Genomic DNA, 27,232 nt, shown 5'->3' with positions numbered 1-27,232 from the left:
ACTTTAAGAATGACGGCTCTGTGGAAGATCTAAGAGTTATGGGCAAACAGCGCACAAAGATACTCTCCGTTATCGATGGACGACGTGCACAAAATTGCACGATACTCTTGAGCAAATTGAAGATGAGTGATGAGGAGATCTCCAAGTGAGTAAAAAATATTTTTAAGGTAGAAGATATTTGTTGACCAACCTCTGCCCAAGCACATCATCTCACAAAGCTACTCTTACTAATTTCCTTTCAACCACTCCCTCCACAGAGCCATTTTGTCAATGGACAGCAATGAGCAGTTAGCTCTTGACATGGTGGAACAACTACTGAAGTTTACACCCTCGGCTGAGGAGCGCGCACTACTGGACGAACACAGCGAAGATATTGAGTCTTTGGCTCGTGCGGATCGCTTTCTTTACGAAATTTCTAAGTATGTTTAATTATTTCATTCAAAAATTAGGTCTTAACTATTTGTTTACTATAATTGTGCTCAGAATCCCTCACTATGAGCAGCGTTTGAAGAGTCTTCACTATAAGAAACGCTTTATGATCACGGTCAATGATCTGATACCGCGCATACGCAGTGTTATGGAGGCATCACGCGAGATAGCGCGTTCGAGACGTTTACGCAAGTTACTGGAACTTGTGCTGGCGTTGGGTGAGTGAAATTTTATTTGAAGATCTAGAACCTCAGACTATTGTAGTCCTTTAATATGAGAATAGTTACATAAATTAAGTTTTTGAGGCGGTCGTTTTGGAAGAGGTCTGCAAATTGGGAACTTTATGATGGATATAAATACATGATAAAAAATTGATCGAAGAGGCGAACTGTCTCGTCGGGGCTCGAATGGGAAAAGTGATTTCAACGTAGAAATTCTCGTCAATATGATTTACTCGGTTGGAAACATATCGGCGGTCTCTGTGGGTCATAATTTGATAGTCAATCGACTGCCTTCGATTTTTCGAGTTATCAAGTCGATTTTGAATTTTTCTACAAACACCCGGAGCCTTAAGCTTATGATCTTAGAATAAGTGTTTCGGGCTCTGTGGATGATTCTTTAGGTGTCCATCGACTGTTTTCGATCTTTTGAGTTATCAAGTCGATTTTTAATTTGTCGACAAAAACCCGTAATCTTAAGTGTATGATCTTAGGATCAGTTGTTTAGGCTCTGTGGATGATTCTTTGTGATTCAATCGACTGCGGTCGTCATTTCGAGTTATTAAGGTCTTCATCGACTAGATGAGTTTTTAAGGGTCGCTCATTCTGCGAATAAAATACACAAATAATTGTTAGTTGAGAGAGGAGATAAACCTTCTGGTAAAGAGAGACTCGATTACTGATAAAGGAAGTCTTAAGAACTTATTCCAAAAAATTCGGGTTTACAAAAACGGATATTGAATAATATATGGACAGGGTTTATAAGTCCGCAACAATCTGAATTTTCTATTGGGAATTTCAAACGATTCAAGAGCCAGGTGTGTAATCTTCTAAGAATTGTCTCAAAAGCACAGGAATGTTACCATAGAACAACAGGTCGTTGCGATATAAGCTTACAAGGTTTGGAATAGATCCATGTTAAGGTATTGAAGGTTGAAATACTAAGCAATAGGCAGGTTGATCTTCAGTAACTTGCGTTTCGAATTTTGATATTCTTTTCCTTTGCACTTTCAGGTAACTACATGAACCGTGGAGCGCGCGGCAATGCCTCTGGCTTCCGGCTCGCTTCGCTGAATCGTCTAGGTGACACCAAATCCAGCGCCGCCAAAGGTACCACGCTATTGCACTATCTAGTGCAAATGATCGATAAGAAATTCAAAGATTTGCTCAAACTTGAGGATGACATACCGCACGTACGTGAGGCGTCCAAAGTCTCGCTTGCCGAGATGGACAAAGACATACAAATGTTGCGTACCGGTTTAGCGGATGTGGCGCGTGAAATCGAATTCCATCGCTCTGCGGGACCAGCACAAACGGGCGATCGCTTTCTACCTGTTATGCGCGAATTCCATGCGCAAGCTTCGGTGCGTTTCGCCGAATTGGAAGATAAATTCCAGGATATGAAGACGCGTTTCGATCGCGCCGTTCGCCTATTCGGTGAAGACGGCGCTGTGCTACAACCCGATGAGTTCTTCGGCATTTTCGACACATTCTTGACCGCGTTCACAGAAGCGCGTCAGGATAACGACAACTTCCGTAAGCGTCTGGAGGAGGATGAGAAACGTGCCAAACAGGAGGCTGAGCTTAAGAAACGCACCATCGAGCGCAAGAACAAAGAGGGATTAATGTCGTCGGTGGCGCGCAATTTAGGACTTACGTCGTCTGCGAGTACGACGGGTCGCGATTCGCCGGCGAAGACAGGCGACAACAATAAAGGCGAGTTCGATGATCTAATATCGGCGCTGCGTACCGGCGATGTCTTCGGTGAGGATATGGCGAAGTTTAAGCGCTCGCGTAAGACGCGCGCGAGCAATGGCAGCGCGTCACCGCCGCGGCATGGACTGCATCGTGAGGAAAGTCGCGAGCGCACAGTGCGACGACAGTGAGCAGTTTTAAGCAGCGCAAGCGCAAATTAGTAGGAATTCTAGGTGCCGTGTAAGCGGAAGCTTTTTGTATTCAGATAAAGAATAATCTCACTGTAATGATAATGACGCAGCGCAGACTGCGTAGCAATTAGTTATTGATATAGATGGATAAAGAATTGGTAGAAAAGCTATGAATGTGTGTAAATTTGCTGAGGCGGTTGGACGCGCTCAGATTTTTGTAGCTCCAGTGTAAGCAAACAGCACGCGATATATGTACGTATATGAAGTAATGCTATTATTATTATTATGATTACCTATTAAATACTATTATTATTATTACTAAAAGCTATTTAAATATATATACATAAGTTTGTAAAAATTTGAATTTTATTTATATTCATAAATGATATAATTGCACTAAAATAAATATAACGAAATATATAATTGAAAAAAAAAACACGTCTACCTTAATTATTTCTTATGTTAAGTAAATAGCTTTAGTGGAAAGCTCAATTTCTTTAGATATAATTATTATTTTTGGAGAATCGGAGCTTTAGCCAGCGAAAACTTAAATAAATTGGCACAAAGCTTTCATAGAAAGCTCACTCTTTCTAACCGCCGTAAGCTTTAAGTGTTGTTGAAACCGAGATTTTTTGGTAAGCTCACATGTTCTTTTTATATAGTCAACAGATAACTTTTATAAGGCCAAAGCTTTTATAAATATGTAGTTAACTTTTTTCTTTTTATAAAAAAAGTTTTAAACTTCGAAAGCTTTCAGAATATTTACATAAATGTTTTATGAAAAGGCTTGAAGCTTTTATGGAAAACTCATTTTCGTTTATTTTGTTTCTTTGTAATCAAAAGAAAAGAAACGAATAATAGTATTGCTGTGAAAGCTTTCAGAATATTTCCCTATAGCTTTCATGGAATGAATCATTCCTACTATTATACCATAACTTGACTGATAATGAATTACAAATTCGCACAAAATATAAAATCAAGGGTCCTTAAAAGTACTCACTTTCTTCTTTTTATGCAATCAATAATTTTATGCAATTTGATAATCGATTCTTCAACTGTGATAGCTTTCAAAATATTTTATGGAGCTTTAATGGCATGTTCAGATCTCTTATTTTAAAATTTTTAATGTTATACGGCACACACAACGACATTAAATTACAGTTTTACACCAGCTCAGGTTTAGAGATTTAATGCCATATAAAATTAGGTGTTCTTGAAAGTTATATACTGTCATGAAGCTTTAGAAGCTTTTTCACATGCAGTTTTTATATTTTAGAACGCCCTTGGTATTAGAATATTTATTTTGATCGTCCCCTGACAACATACCTTCAACTGTGATAGCTTTCAAAATATTTACATAGAGCTTTCATGGAATGCCAGTGTTTTAAGAAAGTTTTTCCGGTTATACCCTATTGAGACTGGGCAACAGTTGAGGGTTGAAGCTTCAATGTCACATAAAATTAGAGGTTCTTTAAAGTTATATACTGTCATGGAGCTTTTGAAGCTTTTTCACATGCAGCTTTTATAGTTTAGAAATGTGATAACTTACAAAATATTTGCATAGAGCTTTCATGGAATGCTCAATTTGTTAAGAAAGTTTTTTCGGTTATACCCTATTTAGGCTGAACAAATATGGAGGGTTAAACATTTAATGGCACATAAAATTAGGGGTCCTAACCTAACGGCTCAAAGTAATGAAAAAAATTGCGTTCAAGAAAGGATTTGGATTGAAAGGATTTTCACTCAAGAACTGAAGTCATTGGACCACCATACACATCGTGAATTTGCTGATTTTTACTTGGAACAACTTGAAAACGATAACGGTTTTTTTAAGAAAATCACCTTCTCCAATGAGGCTCACTTTCATCTGAGTTGTGCGGTAAATAATAACTGTCGATTCTGCTGCGTAGAAAATCCACAAATTATTCATGAACAACCATTGCGTTCACCTAATTTGACAGTTTGGTATTTTTTTTGGTGGAATCATCGGTCCAAACTTCTTTCGAAATGAAGCTAATGACACCTTAAATCTATGGAGATCGGTGAGATGACTAACTTTATAAAGCCACACAGCACATGCAACAACCGAATAATTGCGAAAAAGGATTGGAGATTCAATTATTTCAAGAAATTGTGACATTTAATGGTCTTCAAGTTGAGATTTAATACCATTAGACTACTTCTTATGGGGTTATTTGAAGTCATTGGTCTTTAGCAATAAACCAGACTCTCTTCAAGCTTTGGAAGTCAATATTGAACGTGCTGCAGATGAATATTACTTGATTTAAAGCAGAAAGTACTCAAAAGTTAATTTCATCGAATTCATTTCTTCAATATAAATTGAATGGATTGTGCTTCAATTAAATTTAAAAAAAAATTTTGATGATGTTTGAAAAGAAATCATATCACTCTTATTGGAAAATCATGTATTTAGAAGTTATTTGGAATGTTAGATATACGTAACCGGAAATGGACAGGAACTGTCGTCAGTTTTAGCCTCCAAAATTTCTTGGGGCATGTTTTAAGCTTATTTATCATAACTGAATGGAAAGAAAATAATTTAAATTTGGTCTAACGAAAGTAAGGAGGAAACAGACATACATATGTACATATATAATTAAGAAGCGGCCAGTGAATGTCTGAAAATCAAATTATTTGGAATATTTTGGAAGAGATCAAAAAGTGAGCAATTTAAAAATAAATAAAATTTACAAGTATTTACAAAGTGGCTTAACGGATTGCCGCAGAAATACAACTGTTTAATGAACCATATATAACTAAATCTGTCATTTAATCGCTGTAATATCTGAGATCTGTCTTGTTGCAGGAATTAACTTCTTATACAATTCATGAGGCTATCTCTCTCTCTCTGCTTTTCTCTCTCTCTCTCTCTTTCTCTCTCTCTATCTCTGTGGCATTCGCTAAGGATTACTAGAAGACGCACTTCTGTTATTTGATCAGTAATATCAATATCAAATATGCACATACATATGTATGTAAATTACTTCAGAATAAATAGTCGTTTGTTTGTCTGTTTCATATGAGATATGATACCAGAGTTTCAATATTAACCCAGTACTAAGAAGCTATAGTTTAATATTTTTTAAAGATTTTTATGATAGTCTGAAAAAAAGCAATTTTCCCCACAACTATTCTCTTTGAGTAATCCATAAATGTCTAAAAGAAATAAAAAAAAGGTCTTATTTACTTTTAATATATCGAAACATAAGACTGCCCGTAAAAAGCACTGATTTTTTTTTTTTTTGGTATACAAACGCTTCGGTGCAGTTTGACAACGCTCGAATAGTCAGGCAGAGCGCGTTTAAGACTCACAAAAAGTTATTTTTGTTGGAAGCATATAACCAAGACTTTCCACACTTAAAAACCACATGAAATTAAACATAATGCTATCAAATATGTCAGATTTTAGTATTCACTCTTAAAGCATTTTTCTCACGAAAACAAATGATTTCGAACTTTCTCTGAGGTATTATATCACTTTTTGGATAGACGATTTGTACACAATATTTTGTGAGCTCATTTTTTCAGCATTAAAGGGAAAGTAATTACAATAATTCATAAAATATAACTGTAAAAAAAACTTCGCTTTCGCCAAAACTATAATACCCTACACAAATAAAAAAGTTTTCTACAAAAGATGTTAATTTTGATCGGTCAATATTTATTGGATCAGTATGCAATAGAAATGCGATCTGAATAATTTCACCGGAGTTTTACCTTTGTCTTGGAACATAATCCACGCCAAAATTTGTGCAGATATCTCCTTAAATACAATAGTTTTTTATACAATATTTTGATTTTGATCGTTCCGCTTGTATGGTAGCTATAGACTACTTAGAGTGAAAAAGATGAATTCAAACTTTTAAGTAGATATCTCTGATACATGTACATAATGGGCTGTCAAAAAAGTCTAGCGGTATTTTTATTGAATTTTTTTGTTTTTATTGAAATTGAAATGAATTTTTGATGACTTATGCCCAGCTCTTGACCGATGCTACGGCTGCTACTATGCCGGTCTCTTTCGACCAATTCAGCGATTTTATCGCAATTTTCGACGACAGCTCTTCCGGAGCGTGGCGCATCTTCGACCACCTCTACACCAGAACGAAAACGTTGAAGCCATCGTTGTGCGCTGGAAATGGAAACTTTATCGGGTCCATAAACTGCACAAATTTTATTGGCGGCTTGAGATGCACTTTTGCCTTTATCGTAGTAGTACTGTAAAATATGCCGTAGAAACGGCAATCAATCAAACACGTATTGGCGCGTGAAATGAGCTTTCCAAAAAGGTATAGCATGACCCGATGCGACGAATAAAACTAGAACTGCGCGCTTTCAGCGCCAACTAGCGAAAAAAACGCAAGACTTTTTTGACAACCTAATATATATCTGAGGACCTAATTCACGTTGCTGAATCGTTTCAGCTGTTCATGCTGTTCATTTACATATACATTTTGTAGGGTATCCGACGTTGCGTTTTTGATTTTTCGGACCAGTACTAGTTCCAAATTCATTAGTTTCTAACCACTGTAGAAATATCGGTTTTCCCTACAGGGTCGTTCGCAGCATTTGTAATACAATGCTAGCTTATCGTAGCGGCTGACTCATTTTAAATATTACATACAGACATGCAAACAAAAGATTTCAGTAAGCAATGGCAAAAGATAGCACGCTTGATTCATTGATTTGGCTGTTTTGTTCTCAACGACTTATGTATGTGTTTTGATTATGCTGCGAGGCGCAAGTGTTTATATTAAATTGAGCGACTTTAAGGAACTCAGTTTAAAACTGAGTTCGTTGAAAGCAAGACGGACTTTTATTTGGACAAAAGTGATTTGTTAGGATCTCTTTAGGTGGAGAGTGGCATTTAGTTTTGCTTGAATTTTATTTAAATTGCTTCAACAACCGTTATGCGCCGCAAACTCTTGCTGCTGTGCTTGTTGCCCATTCTCTGCAGTCTGGCGGCGAAGAAAGCGGCGCCAAATGTGGCATGTAGGGACGAAAATGGCGCATTGGTTGACTGGTGAGCACAAAAATGTATTAATTATAAGAAATAATAGTTTAACAACCCCCTTTCCCCCCAACAGGTTCTACATGTACAAATTACCGCGCATACACACACACTACGGCGCCCGACGCAACAGCAGCGGCTTCAACTACCTCTACATTACAAGCAACAGCTATGATGCCTGGCGTTTGTCGACGCACGAAGTCACCTCGACCGAGTCCATGCCAGGCAAACTGCTACAACCGCTTTTCGACGATGAGCGCGTGCTCTTGGTCGCCTACAACGACCAGAAACCCAACAGCAACTCGAGCACGCCGAAAGCACACGCTAAGGGACTGCTGGCGACAGACGGCGAGACGGCAGTGTGGTTGGTGCATTCGGTGCCGCGTTACCCGGAAATACCCGTTTACAAATATCCGCTCACAGGCGGGCGTTATGGTCAGAGTTTCCTCTGTATGTCACTGCAGGGCAGCGAAGTGGATAAGGTGGCCACGCAATTGCGGCTAATGGTGCCGCTGATTTACTACACGCGCACACCCGAAGCGGTGCTCGCGCGCTTTCCCATACTGCAGCAGGTGGTGGCGGGTAAGTGGCAGCGGGAGGCACCCTTTCAAAATAAAGTCAAGCTGTCGACGCTCGGCGGCACAAAATTCAAATCGTTTGCAAAGAGCGGCAAGGCGGTAACAGAACTGTATGAGGATGTCATAGCGCCGGCGCTGGACGTCAATCTGCTGGTGGAGACCTGGCGTAACGGTGGCGGTAATTTGGAAACCAACTGCACGCGAAGCGACAAGTAAGTAAAGACATTATTTATTTTATTTAAAAAAAATGAATATTCTCATTTTTACATCGTAGAGTCTACAACATACAAGAAATCAAAGAACAACAACTGCAAATCGCTTTCAACACCACATCCGATCACTCGAAATGGGCGGTATCGCAGGAGAGCGGTTTTCAGCTCTGGCGTTGGCGTGTCGGCGGCGCGGATTGGCTTTGTGTGGGCGACATTAATCGGCAGCGGGATCAGCTGGTGCGCGGCGGTGGTAGCGTTTGCTTGAAGAACAGCAAGGTGGCGCAAATTTATAGGCAGCTGATACAGGGTTATGAGCCATGCCCAAGGCAAATTAATTGAAACGAATGAATGCAAGCGATAGTGGGAGGTCTAAAATTAGTCTAAGTACATACTTACATACAAATGTATGTATACAGTTATGTTAACTAGTAAGATAAAATGTTTAATGACTTAAGTTTATTGCGCTTTTTGCGGATTTTTAATATTCCCACAGCTCACATAACCTCAAAACTTTAGAAATATTAACTCATGTTATCCTTAGCGTTTTTTGTTGTTGTTGTTGCAGCTGCAAAAACTTTGCTTAAATAATTTTGAGTAATGCTGTCGAGTTGACAGACCTTGGTTGAATAAAAATATTAAGTTCGGCTTACATTGACTCGACTGTCTGTCGACTATGCCATAGTCCTTACTATTCACTAAATTTATTCAACGAATCGAATATAAATTCGTCAGGTCTACGTAACCGGAACGGACCCGTATTTTTATCCGGCCAAGGACTGTCAACTCGGCAATATTCTGCCGCTACAACAACAACAGGAGCTGAGCTCACGACAGTCGGGTCTATGTAACTGGAACGGACCCGGATTTTTATCCCACCAGGACTGCCAACTCGGCAGAATTCTGCCGCCACAACAAAAACAACATCAAATTAAGTTATTGTATGGAAAAACGTTAGCTATTTTTTTTATCAAACACACACTCATTCTATGAAACATATTTCACTCATATCAATTAATATTACAAATACTCTAAATATTATGAACTTTAATTAATTATACACTCACCTGCCCGCATTTTATGTAGCAGTCGCTTTAGAGAAACTTTCGAAAACTCCTTACTGCAGGCAAAAAAAGTTAATATTTTTTGTCAAAATTTTGCACAATTTGCGCTCGCATTCAACACAACATATTCATCACACAGTAAAACATACACACATTGTTAAAATATAAGCATATGTGACTCATAATTTTTATGAAATTCGCATGAAAATTTTTATTTTCACTTTTTAAGGTTAAAATTTTAAACTTAATAGTTTTAGCATATTTTGACTATAACTTCATTCTGAACTTTTTACACACACACAACTTTATCTTTGTAATAAAATTAATAAAAAAAACAAGTTTTTAAAATCACTTCTGCTGCTTCATTTGAATTTTGCGCTTCAAACTCTTCACCAACAGCGTGTTCTCCAATTGTTTTTTCGGCCTTTTGACTTCTACTTCCTGCGTGTCAACATCATTACCGTTTCGTAAGCCCTCGTCTCCATGTCGGCGTTTCAGCTTTTCTTGTATAATCAACTCCATCGCTTTGGTCTTCTTGAAGTGTGAGTCGGTGGGATCAATATTGAATTTGGCCGATGTGTAAACAGCCTTGAAACGGTCATCATTTATATTTATTTGGAAGTTATCTTCGACTGGTTTCGTTTCTTCCGCAATTGTGGATTTCGATTTTTTCAATTGTTTGCGTCGCTTACGTTTGGATTTGGTTTCTTGTTCGGATTTAAGTATTTTCTCTAAGCTGAAATGTTGCTTGCCTTGCTCTTCTAAATCGTCATCGTCCAAGAGTAGTTGCAGCTCCTTCGCTTGTTTTTCCGCTTCTTCTGCAGCCTGCTGCTTATCCAAATCGTTTTGTTGTTTCTTTAGTTTATCGCGTTTTTTCGCTTTGGGATCAACGTAATCGCCATTAGCGAATTCTTCCGCAAAATAGGGATCGTTCATATCAATGCCATCAGGTATGCTGTCCGAATCTGAAGAATCCTCGGCGTCCGGATCTAAACCACGCGCTTGTAATTTTTTCTTCTTTCGTTCCTCTTTGCGTTGCTTATTCTTTTCGCTACGTTTCTGCAGCACTTTTTCGATGGGCGTTAGATGCTGTTTCTTGTTTTGCTCCTCGGATTCTTCTGCATCCTTATCTTTGTCGTCCTTTTGCTGATCCACATTCCAGCTTATCTCCATTTCAAATTTATTATTCTTCTTTTTCTGTTCTTTCTCATTGATTTCCGCAAGCAGCGCTTTGTATTTGTTAATTATTTCATCCTTTTTTCTTTTAGGTTTTTCGGCTTTTACTTTGTCATTTGATTTGTTTGGCTGTTCAGACTCATTTTGTTGCCCCTCTTCAACTGCTGTTTCTTCGCTACTATCATCATCTTCCTCACTGCTGTATGCAACCATCTTCCGCAAATCCTTGTCACTAATTTCATTCAATTTTCCGCTGGATAATTTCTCGCCCAGTTCTTGTCGTTCCACTGCGGTTTCATCCCAAGTCAGATCGACTTTAGCCTGTTGTAAAGCCGTTGTTGTAAACTGGCGCGGTTTATAGCCATTTGTATCAGGCAAATCAGTGCAAACATCGGTCGGCTCGTCTTCGTCAAAAGTGGTATCGTCGGGTATGAAGCGTAAATCAACACGTGTTGCTGAACTTTCATACTCAATACCATCGCATTCTTTATAAATTTTGTCAGCCGTTGCAATGCTGTCAAAAACAGCCACGGCATAGTAATAACGCAAGCGATTTAATTGATACTGACGAAGCTTTTCCATGTGATATTCATCGCCCTCCTCCGCATCGCTATCTTGCTCTTTGACTATCTCCTCGTCGTCTAAGTCAGATTCAGCTGCGTCCTAGAACAAACATAAAAGTTAAGTATATGTCTAATTAAAAGTTATGTAAAAAATACCTTTGCACCATTCACCTCCTTTCCAAGTCCAACAAGTTCAGTAGGTCCGTGTACATCCTCTTCCCGCATACGCTCTTTTCCAAATTCCGATGGATAAATTTTCACACTCAGAACACTACCTCCAGGTGGCAGAAATGAACTAAATAGCACCATTAAATCCACAGCACGTATGCGATCCCAGTCCATATTACAAACCGCCAATCTGTTTGTAGACTCTTCTGTAGTCTCCGCTTCTTGATCTAATTCGCCCCAAACATGATCGATATTTGCCTCAAGATCATCTTCTTCATCAGTGGACTCATCATCCGATGAAGAATCGGTTACAAGTCTTCCTTCACCACGTGCATAATCAATATTTGGATTCAATAAACGTTCACGTAGCGTTTTTGGCACTTCCTCGCCATCGCTAACAAGTTCATCATTTGCACCTTCCTCTTCTTCACTGGGCGTGCTCTCGCCTGAATCATCTTCACGAATTATAGCTTTTTCTTCTTTGCGACGCTCCAACTCCTCCTCCGCTTCATCATCATCATCAACACCAGTTTTCTGTTGTTTACTTTCATCTTCGTCTGTTTCGGTGTCTGATGAATTGAGCTCATAGTATTTGCGTAGATCATCGGCATTACTTTTATTAATACGTCGCCCATACTTATCCACTGTGTACTTCACTTTAAATTTATTATCAGTAAACATGCCCTGGAAGCGCTTATCTATCTTCACTTTGCGCTGTGTCATAGGAATACCACGAAAACGTGGATCATTGACCAAGTGCTGGAAACGTTCATCCTGCCATATAGCGGATGACGTTGACGGCGCATTGGATGCGGCTTTATCTTGTGTTGTATCATTTTTCTTCACTTTTGCTAATTTTTGTGGTTTGTCTTTGGCCATTTCGCAAATTAAATTCTATAATACACTATTATATCTCACGTAAGCTTAACAAAACACAAAAATTCACTATTTGTAGCGGTAGAAATGCCAAAATATTCCGCACGTGCAGGCAATACAGAGATGTTTAATATCACATTGCTAGGGTGGCCAGAAGTCATGTTCTGAAGTGATTTTGATATAACTGTTATAATTAATTAACGAAAATTATTTTTAAAAATACAAAATACATTTTTTAAAGTTGTCTATATATATCAGCATAACTGTGCCGTTCTCCACGTTAATTTAAAAGATTGTGAAATAAACCCACGAACTCAATTCATTGGTGAAAAAACGCAATATTTAACATATATGCTTTAATCATTTAGAACTGAAATAATATAATTAAATTTTCATTTATTTCTAATGAAAAAACAATTGCTTAAATATTATTTCATATTTGTATTATTTAAAGATGGGTATTCAAATAACGATTACTTATATTATATTCGTAGGATTTGCATCACTCAACACTAGCAACAGCTGTTTAGTTCAACGTAACCTCATAGAATTTCTTTGACCGCTAAACTTTGGTTCCTTTGGTTTGTATATTCTGTTTTACTATATTAATTATACATATTTATTAATGCAATAATGTTACTTTTCTTTAAAGACACTTGTCAATCATTTGATAAAGTATATAATGCATTTTTTGATGAGAAGCAATACAAAACAGTTTCTATTTTGGAGCAAACATCTATACAGAACATGTACCTCAAGAACACTAGCTAGCGAAGCTAAAGGTAAGCAACTTTCAGCATTTCTCAGTACTAAATTTTGATAAAATTTGGTACTACTTTTAGAAAAAATCGCATACAGTGAAATGATGCAACAGCGCCAGCAACAAGCCACTCGCAGCATTGTGGTGCAAGTCCAATCAGAAAATTCATTCCCTGAATTGTATAACTATTGCGCTAGTTTTGGAGAAATCTTAAGTGCACATCATTACCGCATACAACAGGAAGAGGAACAGCACTATATATTATTAGAGTTTGGCAATGCACAAGAAGCATCAGCGGCTATTACCGCATCAGCGTACAATGATGAATTGTCGAGTGTGCCAGCACATTCACCTTTTCTATGGTTTAGAGCGACAAGTGGCAAGCGCGCTCTCAAAGCAGCGGCAAAATCCATCAAAGCGACTTTAGCTGGAGTTAACGGCACCACAATGTTGGATAGCAATGCTTTGACGGAACTCTTGTGTGCGGCACCAAATTTAGATCAACAAATATTATATCTACATCAACACACTCAGCTTAATGACCTTGGTGTGCGTTTACGCTTTCTTGCTGCATTACAGGTGCAACAAGCGGTGTCGGGTATGTTCCCCAACGCAAATGCACAACCCTTTGGTTCATCGGTGAATGGTTTCGGCCGAATGGGTTGCGACTTGGATTTGATATTGCGTTTTGATCGAGAAGTTGTTGGTGCAACTACCGCGCAGCAGCGCAATCAAGAGTCACGACTTGTATTTCACACTAAGGAGAATCTAACAAATGGACGTTCACAAACCCAACGACAAATGGAAAGTATTGGTGATATGTTACATCTATTTTTGCCCGGTGTTTGTCATGTGCGACGCATATTGCAAGCGCGTGTGCCGATTATCAAATATCATCATGAGCATCTTAACTTGGAGGTGGATCTATCAATGAGTAATCTGTGAGTATCACTTTTAAATTATTTACTATTGTATGATAATGAACAAGTGTAGTGTTTGTGTGTATTTTTCTATCAACGTCATGAAATAATCGGTTTAACATTTAATAAGGGTACCACAAATAATTAAAACGTTCCGTGCGCTATATTGTAATACTTTGTGAAAATTTATCTACGAAAAGTTTCGATAAGTTCTTTATGTGTTACAAATTTTTAATCCACATGAAACTGTTTTAAATTATAAAAAAACAAAAACACCTTAACTTCGTTTGCACTGAGGCTAGAAAACGATGAGCGGTAGGCCTTTTTAATTAAAGTACTTTAACTGTCGGACGGAGTTAAAAATCATTGGAAGAACTTCTTGGAATTTTAAAATTTATTAGATATCTTTATGATCTTGCATCACACCTAAAATCGCTATTTATTGTCTTTGGAGCAATAAATATTATTGTAATTTATCTTAAATACTCCGTTCCCCGAAAAAAGAGTAACGCTGATTGATAGCAACACTGTTTTCTTGTTATTTTCTTCCAAGTGCAGAAGAAAACACAAATATTTATTTATTAACGATTTCATTAAAACTATTTGTGCGCTTAGGTATATTTGTAAAGTTTTCATTTTGTTAACCAAACTTAAAATTCTAATGGATAACGGTAAAAATTAAAATGCATGACAAATATGTATGTAGTATGTAAAAAGTTCATTCGGCGGTTTTGTGGTAAAAAACTAAAGTTGTAAAATTGTCGGTTTCCAACGGAACTCAATGCGCGCATTCATCGCTAAATATAAAAGTACGCATCCCCAGCAACAACTATTGTGCATATTCGACTCCCAACATCGTCTGCTACTATTTTCCGCTCACTGTAATTACTCAATGTCGATAAGTCTGCGCTTCATCCTCCTCCTTTTTAACAGCTTGCACCAGCACTAAACTCAAAATGGCGCACACCACATTCAACATCGCCAACCCCAGGGCCACACCCACAATCCAAGATGTCTTGCCCTCGAAAAACCAAGTCAACTCATCGACACAACCGTTAAAGAAACAATTACCGCTCACTGTGTCGCGACATGAGTTTGGCAGTGGCTGATGCAAATTCCAATAATCCCATGGTCCGGTAGCGCCACAGCAGCCAATATTGCTTTGTATCATATTGAGCACATACGATGAATGTGAGTACTCCGAGGTGCTTACCAAATAAGTCAGCGAGCGCTGTAACAACGGCTGCAAGCTCGAGTTCATGGTGCTGTAATCGAGCAAAACCGCCGAACCGGCTACACCGGCGACAAAACCAAACACCTGTGTGCCGAGAAAGACCAAAAGCGCCAAAGTGTTCTCCATCAAAGCGCTAAGGCAACCCAAAAATGTCACCGCCATCATGATTATGCTTGTGCCAATTAATATGTAGACGCCAATATAAAAGGTTTGTGCCTGTAAAATTGTCAGCCAATTGCTGAAACCCTCTTCGGCGCGCAGCCAGACGGAAAGCGCGAACAGCGCCGTGGCCAGCATCCATGCCACAATATTGAGACAGAAAAGCGTGTACTTTACGCAGCCAATTTGCTTCTCCAGCGTATTTTCCTGACGCCCCAAACCCATTTTGTTGTCTATGTAAACGTTCCAATGATTTTGTTATGTTCAAAGGCGATTAACTGTAATGAGAGCAAGAGAGAGAGAGGGGGGATTGTTTAGTATGCTTATTAATACAAGTTGTACAGTTGTTAGGCTTTTTAGGTTAATTTTTTCCTTAAAATTCTGCTGACGAATTTATTGCAGTTTTTAATATATTATTTTAATTTATAATTTTTGTTTTAATATACTTTTAATTATAATTATTATAGTTGTTTTTATTTTTTTTTTATAATAATTGTTTGTATTTTCTTTATTATTAAATTTGTTTCTTTATTGTCTTTTTTTATGTATTTGAGTTATAATAGAGGAAGAGAGAATAGTTTAGGCTTTTTAATTCAAGTTGTACAGTTTTTATAATTTAATTATTTTCTTTAAGTAAAAATTTGGCTTAGTTAAAGCAACCTTTTATAATAATTATTATTTGTTTATTAAAGTTATTTGTTTTATGTCATAAGTAGTTTATTATAATCTTTTTTTTAAATATTTCGTTTTAATATTTAAAAAAACTTTATAATATATAAAAAATATTAAAAAAATTTTTTTTTTTTTAATATATTTTATTTTAGTATTTTTTGTAAATATTTTTAACGATATTTTTTTCCAATATACTTTTTTTTAATTACAAATTTTTGTGCAATTGAGCTATCAGTTTTGTGCAAATACAGTTACCGCTGACTTAATCAATTACTTTATCAATTTTGTAGATAAAATGCCTATATTAGAGTATGACTAATAGACAAATAACTTAAGCTGGCAAGTGCCTTTAACAAAGTTCGCATTTAATTAAGGTTTCCAAGTCTTCATTTGTTGCATTTAATTTATGAAAGTTTTCTTTGCACATAATTTATTATAAAACATTACCAAGAGTTTAATTGTATAAAATAAAAAAATGTTTAAGTTGCGTTGCACGCAAAAAGCACTTAACTGCACTTGTACGTATGTAATTTTGTTTATTATATTTCATTAATTAATTGCTTTCACTATATTTTTAACTAATTTTTTATTAATTTGAAAATATTTTTTTAATAATTTATTTTTTCTTGTTTTTCTTTAACATAATTAAATTAAAAACACTTTTCAAACGTGTTTCTCTGCGATTTTGTATTATTTTTAATTTCTTTTATATAGTTTTTTTTTACATTTGTTTCATGTTTTTTTTTTTTTGCTTTCTAACTAAATTTAACAATGTCGCGTACTTCGAGACAGTCCACTATATTTTTTACAGGTTACAATTACTCGCTCAACTTTGTCAATTTATTTTTTACACATTTCTTATGGCATTATCTGTGTGTGATTAGCAAATATTGTTATCAGCCCAGCGCTATTGATGATTAATATTTTTGGTGTTGCAACGACAGGTGCTTTGGTACACTAATGCGCGTGTGAGGTCATCAAAAATTTTAAAATAAGCGGAATTTGTGTGTTTCAGAACTGTTTTTGTGTTAAAGTTTTGTATATTTGCAGATTCGTTAAGCTTGTAAATCAAAGTTTTTATTAATTTTATACAAAAATGCTTTTGTAGAATTATATTTTTGGTTTGTAATTTAAATAGCGCAAAATATTTATTTGTTATTTTTTATATAAAATTATTTGTGCATTTTATTTTATTAAATAAATATATATATAATTTTTTTATATATACATATGTATATTTTTTTATTTTTAATGTAATTTGATTTATTTTTAGTTTATTCGAATTAACTTTTTTTTCGCCATTTGCTTTTAATTTTATTTTTCTTTATTCTTTTAATATTTATATTTTAATATTTTTTAAATTTTAATAGTTTTGATTTATTTATTGTTTTATTATTTACGTTTTGTTGTTTTATTTTATTTTTCATACATATTTTTTTATCACATTTGTTGTTGTAATTACTTTACTTTTTATCTAATTGCGCTATAATTCTGCTACATTCACACACATTTTTCTCTTTCTTTGCAAAGTGAACACGACAACGCCCTCGTTTTTTCGACGAGTTTCTTCACAAGAATTGTTGCAACATTTGCAGTTCCAAATTAAATATATAAAAATAAGTAAATCAACATTTTGAAATTTTGTTTCTAAACTTAAACTTTTTGATTTTTATTTTCATTTATTTTATTATGAAAATATATTTAATCGCTGTTACCATGTAAAATATCACCTTTTAAATATTTAATCTCTTTCAAAGTTTTTTGAAAAATCGCTGCACGCACAAAAAATTGTAACCAATATAAGCTTAATTTTGTTTTTGAATTATTGTTTCGTTTTAATTATTATTTGATAATTTTTATTTTGAATATTTCTCTTTCCTCAAAATTTATGCAGTAAAATTTGACCTCGTTGCTGGTCTTCCTCCACTGTTCGTATTCGTTGTCGTTCGTTTAGAATTCGCTAAAGAAATCTGTTACAACGTTTTGTGAAAACATACCTCAAACCCACGGCTAAGCAATAACTATGCGCCCAAGAAAACTTACAAAACAAAAATTCGAAAAAACCGCGTTCACTCTTAGCAAAGCTACGAAGTGTCGCTGATAAGATAAGCTATTGATAAGATATAATATTGGCGCAACATAAAATAGCATACTCCGTGCGCGCTTTGGTGGAAACAGGTGCACTATAGAACAACTAAACCCGTTGTTCGCTCACATTCCGACACATACAACCATAAAAACACACATAACGGCACCACATTTCTTCGTCGCGCCACCCGCTTGCCTCATCCTAACTTCCTTATCGCCATATCTGTAGTTTTAGTGTGGCTTATTGCATATAACGGCACAGGTGAATCAGTTATCTACGTCCGCTATAGCAACAATAAACACAATAGTGGCTGGCTTTGTAATCGCCAGCGTCCGTCGTTTGTTTTGAAATGCCCTGAAGGTTTCTCTTTATCACGTTTATACATATATATTAACAATTTTTGTAAGCTGATTCATCGTGGCATTCGTGGTAAATTTGTATGATGTATAAATTCGGCCACCCTATGCATATTCAGTAGTGGGTTGTGGAAATGTGACGAGAACTAAAAGCTTTTTATGGCAATGAAGCTGCGTTCCATCGTTATCTGCTCAAGATGTTTGACATAATGTGGGCTCTATACATCAGTGCTCCATTTGCTGAAACAAAACTTCCTAAAAGTGCGAAAAAAAATTAAATAAATACCAAATTGCCTAATTTAATTTAATTTTTTTTTATATTATTAATTTTAGTTTATTATTTAATTCAGTTGTATATAATTATAGCACCTTTAGTATAATTTAATTCAATTTTATCTTAAATGAATTTGATTAAGTTTATTTTTTTCATTCAAATTGAATACTAAATTTAGTATTTATTTCACATTTATTTAATTTTATATATTTGTATTTGATTTGATTTCAGATAATTTAATTAAATATGTTTTCAATTAACTTTAATTGATTTGTTTTGATTTAATTTAATTTGACTTGATTTGATGTGTTGTACTGTTATGTGATGTCATCTGACGTGATATTTTTTTTTAATATGTACATATGTGCATGTTGATGTGATTTGATATGATGTGATGTGATATGATATTATATGATTTGTTCATTTGATATGATGTGATGTGATATGATATTATATGATTTGTTCATTTGATATGATGTGATGTGATATGATATTATATGATTTGTTCATTTGATATGATGTGATGTGATTTTATATGTTTTTTCATTTGATTTGATGTGATGTGCTTTGATATGATTTGTTGATTTGATGTGATGTGCTTTGATATGATTTGTTGATTTGATGTGATGTGCTTTGATATGATTTGTTGATTTGATGTGATGTGCTTTGATATGATTTGTTGATTTGATGTGATGTGATTTGATATGATTTGTTATTCGATTTGGTGTGATGTGAAGTCATCTGACGTGATATTTTTTTTAATATGTACAGGTTTATGTGATTTTGCTGACGTTATGTGATATAGTGTCAAGTCATCTGTCATGTTAGTCTGGATATGATTTCCTTAGCCGTATCATGAGGTGATGATTGAGTAATATTATATGGTAACGTGGTGAAATACGATGACATATGATTTGATGTCAAGCAATATAACAAGATATGATGTTGTGTGATGCCAAATATGGCGTAATGTGATATAGTTGAGGTGTGCTGTTTCGTCCTTTTTCTTGTATATTTATATACATATATCATATTTTTGAGTTGACGTGAAAATGTGTCTTTTCCATTCTGATCAGATGATCTTATTACTATTTTTATTATTAAAAGCTATTATCCTCAATCACAATCAATAATATATTATTTCCTCCATTCCTCCGCAGCACCGGTTTCTACATGTCCGAGTTGCTGTACATGTTTGGCGAGTTGGATGAGCGCGTGCGTCCGTTAACGTTCAGCATACGTCGTTGGGCGCAAGCCTGCGGCCTAACAAATCCCTCGCCGGGCCGTTGGATCACAAATTTCTCACTCACCTGCCTTGTGATATACTTTCTGCAGCAGTTGAAACATCCCATCTTGCCCACCATAAACAGCATGATGAAGTCCGCCACAAGCGATGACATACGCCTAACCGAGGACGGCATCAATTGCAGCTTCAGTCGTGATTTCGAACGCATCGGCTTTCGTTGTCGGAACACGTCGCAATTAAGCGAATTATTGCTGCAGTTCTTTGAATTCTACTCACAATTTGATTTCCACAATCGCGCGATATCGTTGAACGAAGGGCGCGCCATAGCAAAGCCCGATCATTCAGCGCTATATATTGTCAACCCGCTGGAGCAGGTGAGTGGCAAATTCTTCAATAATTAAATAAGAAAACTAACATTGCTTATCTTTGCTTTCAAGGTGCTGAATGTGAGCAAAAATGTCAGCCTCGAGGAGTGCGAACGTCTGCGCATTGAGGTGCGTAACGCCGCTTGGGTGCTGGAATCGGAGGTGGAGAACCCCTCACAACCGGAAAGTGAAGGCGCTCAACTGGCGTGGGGCATTTTACACCTCTTCAAGTCAAATGAAAAGTCTATTATACGTCCAAATATGTTCTTTAGGCCACGCATGGTAGATGTCAGCCAACTCTTCGACAGCGCAGACGCCGATACACCAACACAATCAGTCGAATTCAAAAATGAGAACGCACGGCGTGAGGTGGAGAGCATAAAAGCGCAGGCGCGCGGTGACTTTAAACAGATGCGCATCAATGCAGCAGCGGCGGCGGCGTCAACAACAACGCCAGCCAAGGCGACGAAGGGACGTCGTAGTAGATGAGAGCCACCGACTGATTAAGCAATGCTAAAGCTTAGCTTTAAATTATTGTCAGCCAACTGCCGTTGTTGCTAGTACCGTTAGTGTGTAAAATATTTAGTTATTTTTTGTATATACATAAGAATTTACTGTGTAGTGCGGCATAATTATTTTAGACCAAAAGCGCTGTAAAAAGTTTAGCTTATAGTTAAATAATTGTTTATTTCTTTTTTTAAATTTTAACGGTATCAACTGACTTTACACACAAATGCAGTTGTATGTTTATAAAAAGACTCATGCAGAGTTGTATTTGTTTACCTTCGTTTAAGAAACTTATAGTTGTTAAGTTTATATATTCGTTAGATAGAAAATAATAAAAGCAAAATAAAAATTAAAAGTTAAAACGACAAACAAGATTTAAATTTGATTTTTACATCCTGAACGGGGTTTTTCTTCTTACTTTTAAATTGTTTTTTTTTCTAGTTTTTTTTTATTTTTTTTTTTAATTTCTTTTTTATTTTTACTTTTTTTTTTTTTTATTTTTTTTTCTTTTTTTTTCTTTTTTTTTTATTTGTTTTTTTCTATTTGCTTTTTTATTTGTTTTTTTCTATTTGTTTTTTTATTTGTTTTTTTTATTTGTTTTTGTTATATTTGTTTTTTTTTTATGTTTTTTTTTATTTGTTTTTTATTTATTTGTTTTTGTTTATTTTGTTTATTTATTTTTACAGATTTTTTTTTTTATTTTTTTTTTTTTTTATTTTTTTTTTTATTTTTTTTTTTTTTTTTTTTTTTTTATTTTTTTATTTTTTATTTTATTTTTTTTTATTTTATTTATTTATTTTTTTATTTTTTTATTTTTTTATTTTTTTATTTTTTTTTATTTTTTTATTTTTTTTATTTTTTTATTTTTTTTTTTATTTTATTTTTTTTTTATTTTTTTTTTTTTTATTTTTTATTTTTTTTTATTTTATTTTTTTTTTTTTTTATTTTTTTTTTTTTTTATTTTTTTTTATTTTTAATAAGTTTGATCACCCACCGTGGCAGTGGCGGTCTAATAGAGCTGTTCATATATGGAGGCGTGGGAAAATGAGTGTTTGAAATGTATTCTCAGATTCAGAACTACAACTTGTATATTTCTACTGAAGTAATAGGAGTGAATGAATGGCATTTATAATATTAGTTTTCGTTGAGCCACTGCGAACAAGCCAGCGCTGTTAATTTGTGTGTTAATTTGCGTATTTATCCAAAAATGAATAAGAACTTAAAAAGGTGGGAACTATTTATATATTTTATTTAGATTTTAAAAGGTAAAAAAAAAATATTGAAATGCTTCTTACATGAATATTGAAAACATGTTTCCGGTCTTGAGGCTCCTAACACTTGTTGGAGGGGTCTGGGGGCTGCAAACCAGGTATCATCAGGCCTCTGTATGCAATGGTCTTAACACCTATGGTCAGTTATGAAGCGGTTGCTTGGGCATTGAAGACATCGCAGTCTTCGGTAGAACTTCAACTATGGAAGCTGCAGAGACTCGCTTGTGTTTGCACTCCAGGGGCAATGCGCACTTGCGCAACCACAGCATTTGAAGTCATACTGAAGTTCACACCGCTCCAGCTAGTGCTCAAACAGACAGTGAAGCATACCATCCTGCTCATGGCAGCAGAGTAGTATGGCAAAGGGAAGATAGTTTCGTCTCAACAAATGAAGACCTTAAGGGAAGCCACGCTGCTGGTCCTTCTTCCAAAAGACGGCGTTACAAAGAGGGTAAACTTCACAAAGAAGTTTAAAGTTACTCTCGGCAGCAAGGCGGAGTAGAGTGATTCCACACTGGACCAACTAATGAGGGACAGCACTATTCAGTGGTACACCAACGGCTCGAAAACAGAAGTCTTTGTTATAAGTCAGTGTGCAGAAATGAATACCCAACGCAACTATTGCAACCAGCGCATCGCTACACTCATCGATAGTCAAGTGGCACTAAAAGCGATCACAGTTTATGAAGATAAATCGCTTTTAGTGGAGAAGTATACATATAAAGAGGCTGAGTGCCTATCAGTTTGCATGCGTGTACTCCTGATCTGGATGCCGGGGCATAAAGCGGTAGCCGATAATGAGCCGGCTGACGAACTATTCAGCTCTGCGGCGGCTTTCAGGATGTTGGGTTCAGAACCATGCACCATAAAAAAGTTACACCGCATGAATGAGAGAGTGCGGAGAGAACGGCACTGGCAGCAGGTAACAGGAATGCGCAACGCCAAGCAGCTATTTTGATGTTACAACCTAGCAAGATTTAGAGATATGATCAACATCTCTCGAGACATATTCCTTTTCTTTGTCGCGCTCTATACTGGACACTGTAGGCTTAAGAAACACTTGTCCAACATGGGAATAGCCCCTTGTGCAAACAGCCGGTTTTGCGACATGGAATCGGAACTCCAGAACAGCTGGTTCTAGATCGCCTAGCAATTTGTAGAAGCGAAGCCTTCCATCCATCCACGTGGACAGGGATCACATCACCATCGCGCCCAGTAAGCTCCTGGAATTGTTCAGAATGCTGTACGTTTGTGACCATATATGATATAGGAGAGGGAACAATAGACCATGGGGTCAAAATAACGTCCGTGTCCTGTCATTGGCAGGTACTCTGTCCGGTTATAAGAATTTCTTTTGTATGAAAATTATAATGAAAAAGTTTATGAAATTTGACCGGTTATGGGGGATGTCCGATTATGAGAGATGGTCGGTTATGGGGGATGTCTGGCTATGAGGACTGTCCATAATGGGCAATTTCTATGTATATTTTTTTATACCCTGAACAGGGTATATTAAGTTTGTCGGGAAGTTTTTAACACCCAGAAGGAAGCGTCGGAGACCCTATAAAGTATATATATAAATGATCAGTATGTCGAGCTGAGTCGATTTAGCCATGTCCGTCCGTCCGTCTGTCTGTATATATACGAACTAGTCCCTCAGTTTTTAAGATATCGTGTTGAAATTTTGCAAACGTCATTTTCTCTTCAAGAAGCTGCTCATTTGTCGAAACGGCCGATGTCGGGCCACTATAACATATAGCTGCCATACAAACCGAACGATCGGAATCAAGTTCTTGTATGGAAAACTTTTGCATTTGACAAGATATATTCACGAAATTTGATACAGACTATTTTCTAGGGCAACAATGTAATCTCCGAAAAAATTGTTCAGATCGGCTTACTATAACATATAGCTGCCATACAAACTGAACGATCGAAAAAAAGTTTTTGTATGAAAAACTTTTGCATTTGACAAGATATATTCACGAAATTTGGTGTAAATTATTTTCTAAGGTAACAATGTAATTTCTAAAAAAATTGTTCAGAACGGATTACTATGGCATATAGATTCTATACAAACTGAACACATAGTTACTAAAAGAAATGCACCTGTGAAGGGTAATTAGCTTCGGTGCAGGCGAAGTTTACGTTTTTTTCTTGTTTTCATTCTCTTTGGTTTTTATTTCTGTTTTCTTTTCAGTTATGGAATAACTGTTTCTTTTAATTTAGTTTTTAACCGAAATTTATAAAATAAGAAATATTTTCAATGATAGAGGTTTTATATGTTTTTATTATATGTTTTATGATTTTTATATTTTTTTTACTGTTATTTTTATTTTTTTCTTTCACATTCTGTTATTTTTTTATTATTATTATTATATATATTTTCTATAATTATTATTTTTTAAATTTTTATAATTTTTCTTTAATCCCTTTTGTCTTTTCCTTTGTTGATTATCTATTTAATGAATTTTTTTAATTTACTTTGGCAACCCATTACATTATAGCACTAACTGTAATTTAAAATGTTTTTTATCGCGTTATCCAATAGTTAAAAATACCAGAAGGATCCAGAATGCAGTCATCTAAAATATATAAATTTTGCGCTTTATTAATTTTACGTTGCTTAAGTTTAACAAAAGTAAGCTAGTAGTAACAAAAATACGTATGTATATTTTATGAAAATATTTTCTACTCCCTATTTTCTTCCTTTTCAAGGCTAGACCAGTGCAAGAAGAAGTGCAGCACCGAGTGAGTATACCATACATACCTATGTACCTTTATTATTATTATTATTATTATTAATATTATTATTATTTATTTTTAATACTTCTTCCTAATATTATTTATTTGTTTTGAATACCTTTAATACTTTGCTCCCTTTCAGATCGTACAACCCACTTGGCTCGCGAACAATAATCGCGCAGAAATGCCTTCCGATGGCAAAGTACGCATAACGCCGGAGAATCTGCGCGAGACAGCTGAGTGGCGTGCAATCATACAAAAGGCAGTTAATGAGGGGCGTTACGCGGTGGACTTAGATCACGTGAGTCTATATACATATACAATGTATATTATAGATATGTAACTTATATAATTGCATAAAACTAAATTTATCGAAAACAAAAATATATATTTTTCAGGATCTATCAGAATTTAATCCAGAAGAGTATTTCCGGTCGCAACCCTTTCCACAACCGCCGCCACAATTCGGTCCATCGCCACAATTCGGTCCACCGCAACAATTCGGTCCACCGCAACAATTCGGTCCACCGCCACAATTCGGTCCACCGCAAAAATTCGGTCCACCGCCTGTATCGCCGTTTAATCCACCCTGGCTACCGTTGGCACCGCCGCCGCAACTTAATCCTACGCACAGCATGTGGAACGATTTTATGGAGAATACGCGCCGCTTTAGGGGAAGAAATTAAGTTATAAAAGATAATATTTGTATAAGTACCGTTGTTTTTTTAATACCTTACCTTCTTAACTAATTTTTGAAAGTTTATTTATTTGTTCAGTATTATTTTGTTATATGTAAATTGATTTCGTATATCTTCTTATAATCGGGAAATTTTAAATGTTTTGATTATACAAAAAGTTTTGGAAAATAAATATTTTAGAGTTAAAATTTAATTGAAAACGCCGATTTTATCCATTATATATATATATATATGTGACCTGGTCTACGAAAAGGGAGCTAACGTGCGAAAACTTTTTGGATTCTATCACGTGGAAAAGCATCTCATCTTCCGTCCGAACATCCGAATCAACTAAAAAGTGAAAATTGATTTTTTGACATTTAGTTGATTCAAAAAAAAAAAAAAGATTTTAACAGCTGTTTCCCAGAAAACTAGTTATCGCACGTTAGCTCCCTTTTCCCTTTTCGTAGACCAGGTCACATATATATACAATTTGATTAACAAGCACCAAAATTTTCATTAAGGCGTTGGATCGATCTAGAACTTTCTCCCTAACTTTGACTATTTATTTATTCTATTTATTCTGGGAGTAAGGAAAAAGGAATCGGATTACTAACTTCAGGCTTTATTAAACTACTACATATGTATGTATGTATATGAGAGTATAAAACTTTTTTACTTTTAAAAGTGCGGCCACTGGGCTAATCTTCGAAATCGCCTTTTCAAGAAGGCCTCTACGGTCGACCGTGATTTTAGAAACTCTTGCTATTGGAAAACTAGGTCATAATCTACATATTTAAGCCATTCTAGTAAAGTACATATGTATGTTTTCAGACATCGATTTTTCTCAAAATGGGGGATCTGTAAAACAAAAGGTTAATTTTCTTAACAAGAAAGGTGGTAGCAGTTTTCTTGTTTTTAAAAATCATAAGGTGACCTTGCCCGTTTTAAAAAGATTTTTGCCTTACAACTTATGGGGTTACATGGGTTTCACAGTTTCAAAAAAATCGAAAATTTTATTTTGTCTTATTAAATTCTATAACATCTCTAGAATATTGTCCTATTTCAAGTTGATCCGACTAATAATTTCGGAGATACAGCCTTGAGAACTTGTGCGTTCGAAGTTAGATAGGCTAAGTGCGCCCGTCTTTAAACGCGTTTTTCTCAAATTTATGTTATCAAAGTCGGTTCTCAAGATTTCTCGCGAACTACTCAACCGATATTGATGAAATTTTACACAGGTCTTCGAGATATCATTTACAAGGTCTTGAACGAAGGATTTTTTTTTAATTACAACTATTTAAAAAAAAAATGTCGAGAAATTTTCATCGAAATTTGCATTTTTTTTATAAAAACGTCTGCCAAAAATCCAATTTTCATTTTTTTTCCTTCGTCCAATACCTAGTTTATTGTCTTTACTAAAACACGTATTTTTAATTTTTATTTCAGATGATCCTGAAAGAAGTTCTGCTGACAACGCGGATGCACCTTTTTTCCGAGGGACTGCGGAAATGGCGTCGTAATGACTGCTATTTTGATATTTTTTTTTGAAAATTTTACAAAATGTTTATTAAATATGAGTCTTTTAAATAAAAAAAATTTCATTAAAATATTTAATTTTTTACATGTAAAAAAAAATTATTGAAAAAAGTCCGTTTTTTGCTCGAGGAAACCCATGTAACCCCTTAACGGAGTAAGAGTGAACGGACTCCGTACAATTTAAAGGAAAAATTTGACAGTAAAAAGATTTTCGATTTT

At 35.4% G+C, this 27,232-nt stretch overlaps 6 protein-coding genes across 8 annotated transcripts in view; 4 read left to right on the top strand and 2 right to left on the bottom strand.

Moving 5' to 3' along the window:
* Nucleotides 1–2,853, top strand: part of LOC120773477 (disheveled-associated activator of morphogenesis 1) — a 63,187-nt gene extending 60,334 nt beyond the window's left edge. For both annotated transcript variants that reach the window (XM_040102395.1, XM_040102396.1), the window contains exons 9-12: nt 9–145; nt 258–419; nt 484–647; nt 1,662–2,853. In XM_040102395.1, coding sequence (XP_039958329.1) covers nt 9–145; nt 258–419; nt 484–647; nt 1,662–2,533 — 1,335 coding nt within the window. In that variant the 3' untranslated portion in view covers nt 2,534–2,853. The remainder of the gene's footprint in view (nt 1–8; nt 146–257; nt 420–483; nt 648–1,661) is intronic.
* Nucleotides 2,854–7,299: 4,446 nt separating this feature from the next.
* LOC120773610 (deoxyribonuclease-2-alpha) lies at nt 7,300–9,036 on the top strand. The gene is made up of 3 exons (XM_040102610.1): nt 7,300–7,577; nt 7,642–8,355; nt 8,418–9,036. Exons 1-3 carry the CDS (start codon nt 7,465–7,467, stop codon nt 8,692–8,694), a joined length of 1,104 nt encoding a protein of 367 aa, XP_039958544.1. The 5' UTR covers nt 7,300–7,464; the 3' UTR covers nt 8,695–9,036.
* Nucleotides 9,037–9,518: 482 nt separating this feature from the next.
* On the bottom strand, nt 9,519–12,294 carry LOC120773608 (ESF1 homolog). The gene is made up of 2 exons (XM_040102608.1): nt 11,312–12,294; nt 9,519–11,255 (listed from the first exon to the last, which is right to left on the bottom strand). Exons 1-2 carry the CDS (start codon nt 12,200–12,202, stop codon nt 9,765–9,767), a joined length of 2,382 nt encoding a protein of 793 aa, XP_039958542.1. The 5' UTR covers nt 12,203–12,294; the 3' UTR covers nt 9,519–9,764.
* A 433-nt stretch (nt 12,295–12,727) lies between these two features.
* Nucleotides 12,728–21,140, top strand: LOC120773609 (poly(A) RNA polymerase, mitochondrial). Its single transcript, XM_040102609.1, has 5 exons — nt 12,728–12,780; nt 12,852–12,981; nt 13,042–13,900; nt 19,824–20,283; nt 20,347–21,140. The coding sequence occupies exons 2-5, from the start codon at nt 12,882–12,884 to the stop codon at nt 20,761–20,763; spliced, it is 1,836 nt and encodes a 611-aa protein (XP_039958543.1). The 5' UTR covers nt 12,728–12,780; nt 12,852–12,881; the 3' UTR covers nt 20,764–21,140.
* LOC120773611 (tetraspanin-2A) lies at nt 14,447–17,948 on the bottom strand. 2 transcript variants are annotated; one of them, XM_040102611.1, is made up of 2 exons: nt 17,675–17,948; nt 14,447–15,550 (listed from the first exon to the last, which is right to left on the bottom strand). In XM_040102611.1, exon 2 carries the CDS (start codon nt 15,495–15,497, stop codon nt 14,769–14,771), a length of 729 nt encoding a protein of 242 aa, XP_039958545.1. In that variant the 5' UTR covers nt 15,498–15,550; nt 17,675–17,948; the 3' UTR covers nt 14,447–14,768. The 2 variants fall into 2 exon arrangements, with proteins under 2 accessions (XP_039958545.1, XP_039958546.1); XM_040102612.1 differs by having other exon boundaries at nt 17,850–17,939.
* Nucleotides 21,141–24,612: 3,472 nt separating the features above from the next.
* Nucleotides 24,613–25,523, top strand: LOC120775269 (WW domain-binding protein 11-like). The gene is made up of 4 exons (XM_040105364.1): nt 24,613–24,693; nt 24,771–24,803; nt 24,940–25,098; nt 25,196–25,523. Exons 1-4 carry the CDS (start codon nt 24,628–24,630, stop codon nt 25,481–25,483), a joined length of 546 nt encoding a protein of 181 aa, XP_039961298.1. The 5' UTR covers nt 24,613–24,627; the 3' UTR covers nt 25,484–25,523.
* Nucleotides 25,524–27,232: the final 1,709 nt, after the last annotated feature.

Source organism: Bactrocera tryoni, chromosome 4, assembly GCF_016617805.1.
Source record: "Bactrocera tryoni isolate S06 chromosome 4, CSIRO_BtryS06_freeze2, whole genome shotgun sequence".
Classification (NCBI taxonomy): Eukaryota; Metazoa; Arthropoda; class Insecta; order Diptera; family Tephritidae; genus Bactrocera; species Bactrocera tryoni.
Note: the sequence above shows the minus strand (reverse complement) of the source record. Positions and strands in the feature narration are given on the sequence as shown.

Excerpts from the sequence above, each read along its gene's own strand:
- LOC120773610 (XM_040102610.1), top strand. The coding sequence starts at position 7,465 with ATGCGCCGCAAACTCTTGCTGCTGTGCTTGTTGCCCATTCTCTGCAGT. Across the intron at positions 7,578-7,641 it reads AATGGCGCATTGGTTGACTG|GTTCTACATGTACAAATTAC; the intron begins GTGAGCACAAAA and ends TCCCCCCAACAG. Across the intron at positions 8,356-8,417 it reads AACTGCACGCGAAGCGACAA|AGTCTACAACATACAAGAAA; the intron begins GTAAGTAAAGAC and ends TTTACATCGTAG.
- LOC120773608 (XM_040102608.1), bottom strand. The coding sequence starts at position 12,202 with ATGGCCAAAGACAAACCACAAAAATTAGCAAAAGTGAAGAAAAATGAT. Across the intron at positions 11,256-11,311 it reads AGGAGGTGAATGGTGCAAAG|GACGCAGCTGAATCTGACTT; the intron begins GTATTTTTTACA and ends TGTTTGTTCTAG.
- LOC120773609 (XM_040102609.1), top strand. The coding sequence starts at position 12,882 with ATGCATTTTTTGATGAGAAGCAATACAAAACAGTTTCTATTTTGGAGC. Across the intron at positions 13,901-19,823 it reads GATCTATCAATGAGTAATCT|CACCGGTTTCTACATGTCCG; the intron begins GTGAGTATCACT and ends ATTCCTCCGCAG. Across the intron at positions 20,284-20,346 it reads TTGTCAACCCGCTGGAGCAG|GTGCTGAATGTGAGCAAAAA; the intron begins GTGAGTGGCAAA and ends TTTGCTTTCAAG.
- LOC120773611 (XM_040102611.1), bottom strand. The coding sequence starts at position 15,497 with ATGGGTTTGGGGCGTCAGGAAAATACGCTGGAGAAGCAAATTGGCTGC.
- LOC120775269 (XM_040105364.1), top strand. The coding sequence starts at position 24,628 with ATGCAGTCATCTAAAATATATAAATTTTGCGCTTTATTAATTTTACGT. Across the intron at positions 24,694-24,770 it reads GTTGCTTAAGTTTAACAAAA|GCTAGACCAGTGCAAGAAGA; the intron begins GTAAGCTAGTAG and ends TTCCTTTTCAAG. Across the intron at positions 24,804-24,939 it reads AAGAAGAAGTGCAGCACCGA|ATCGTACAACCCACTTGGCT; the intron begins GTGAGTATACCA and ends GCTCCCTTTCAG.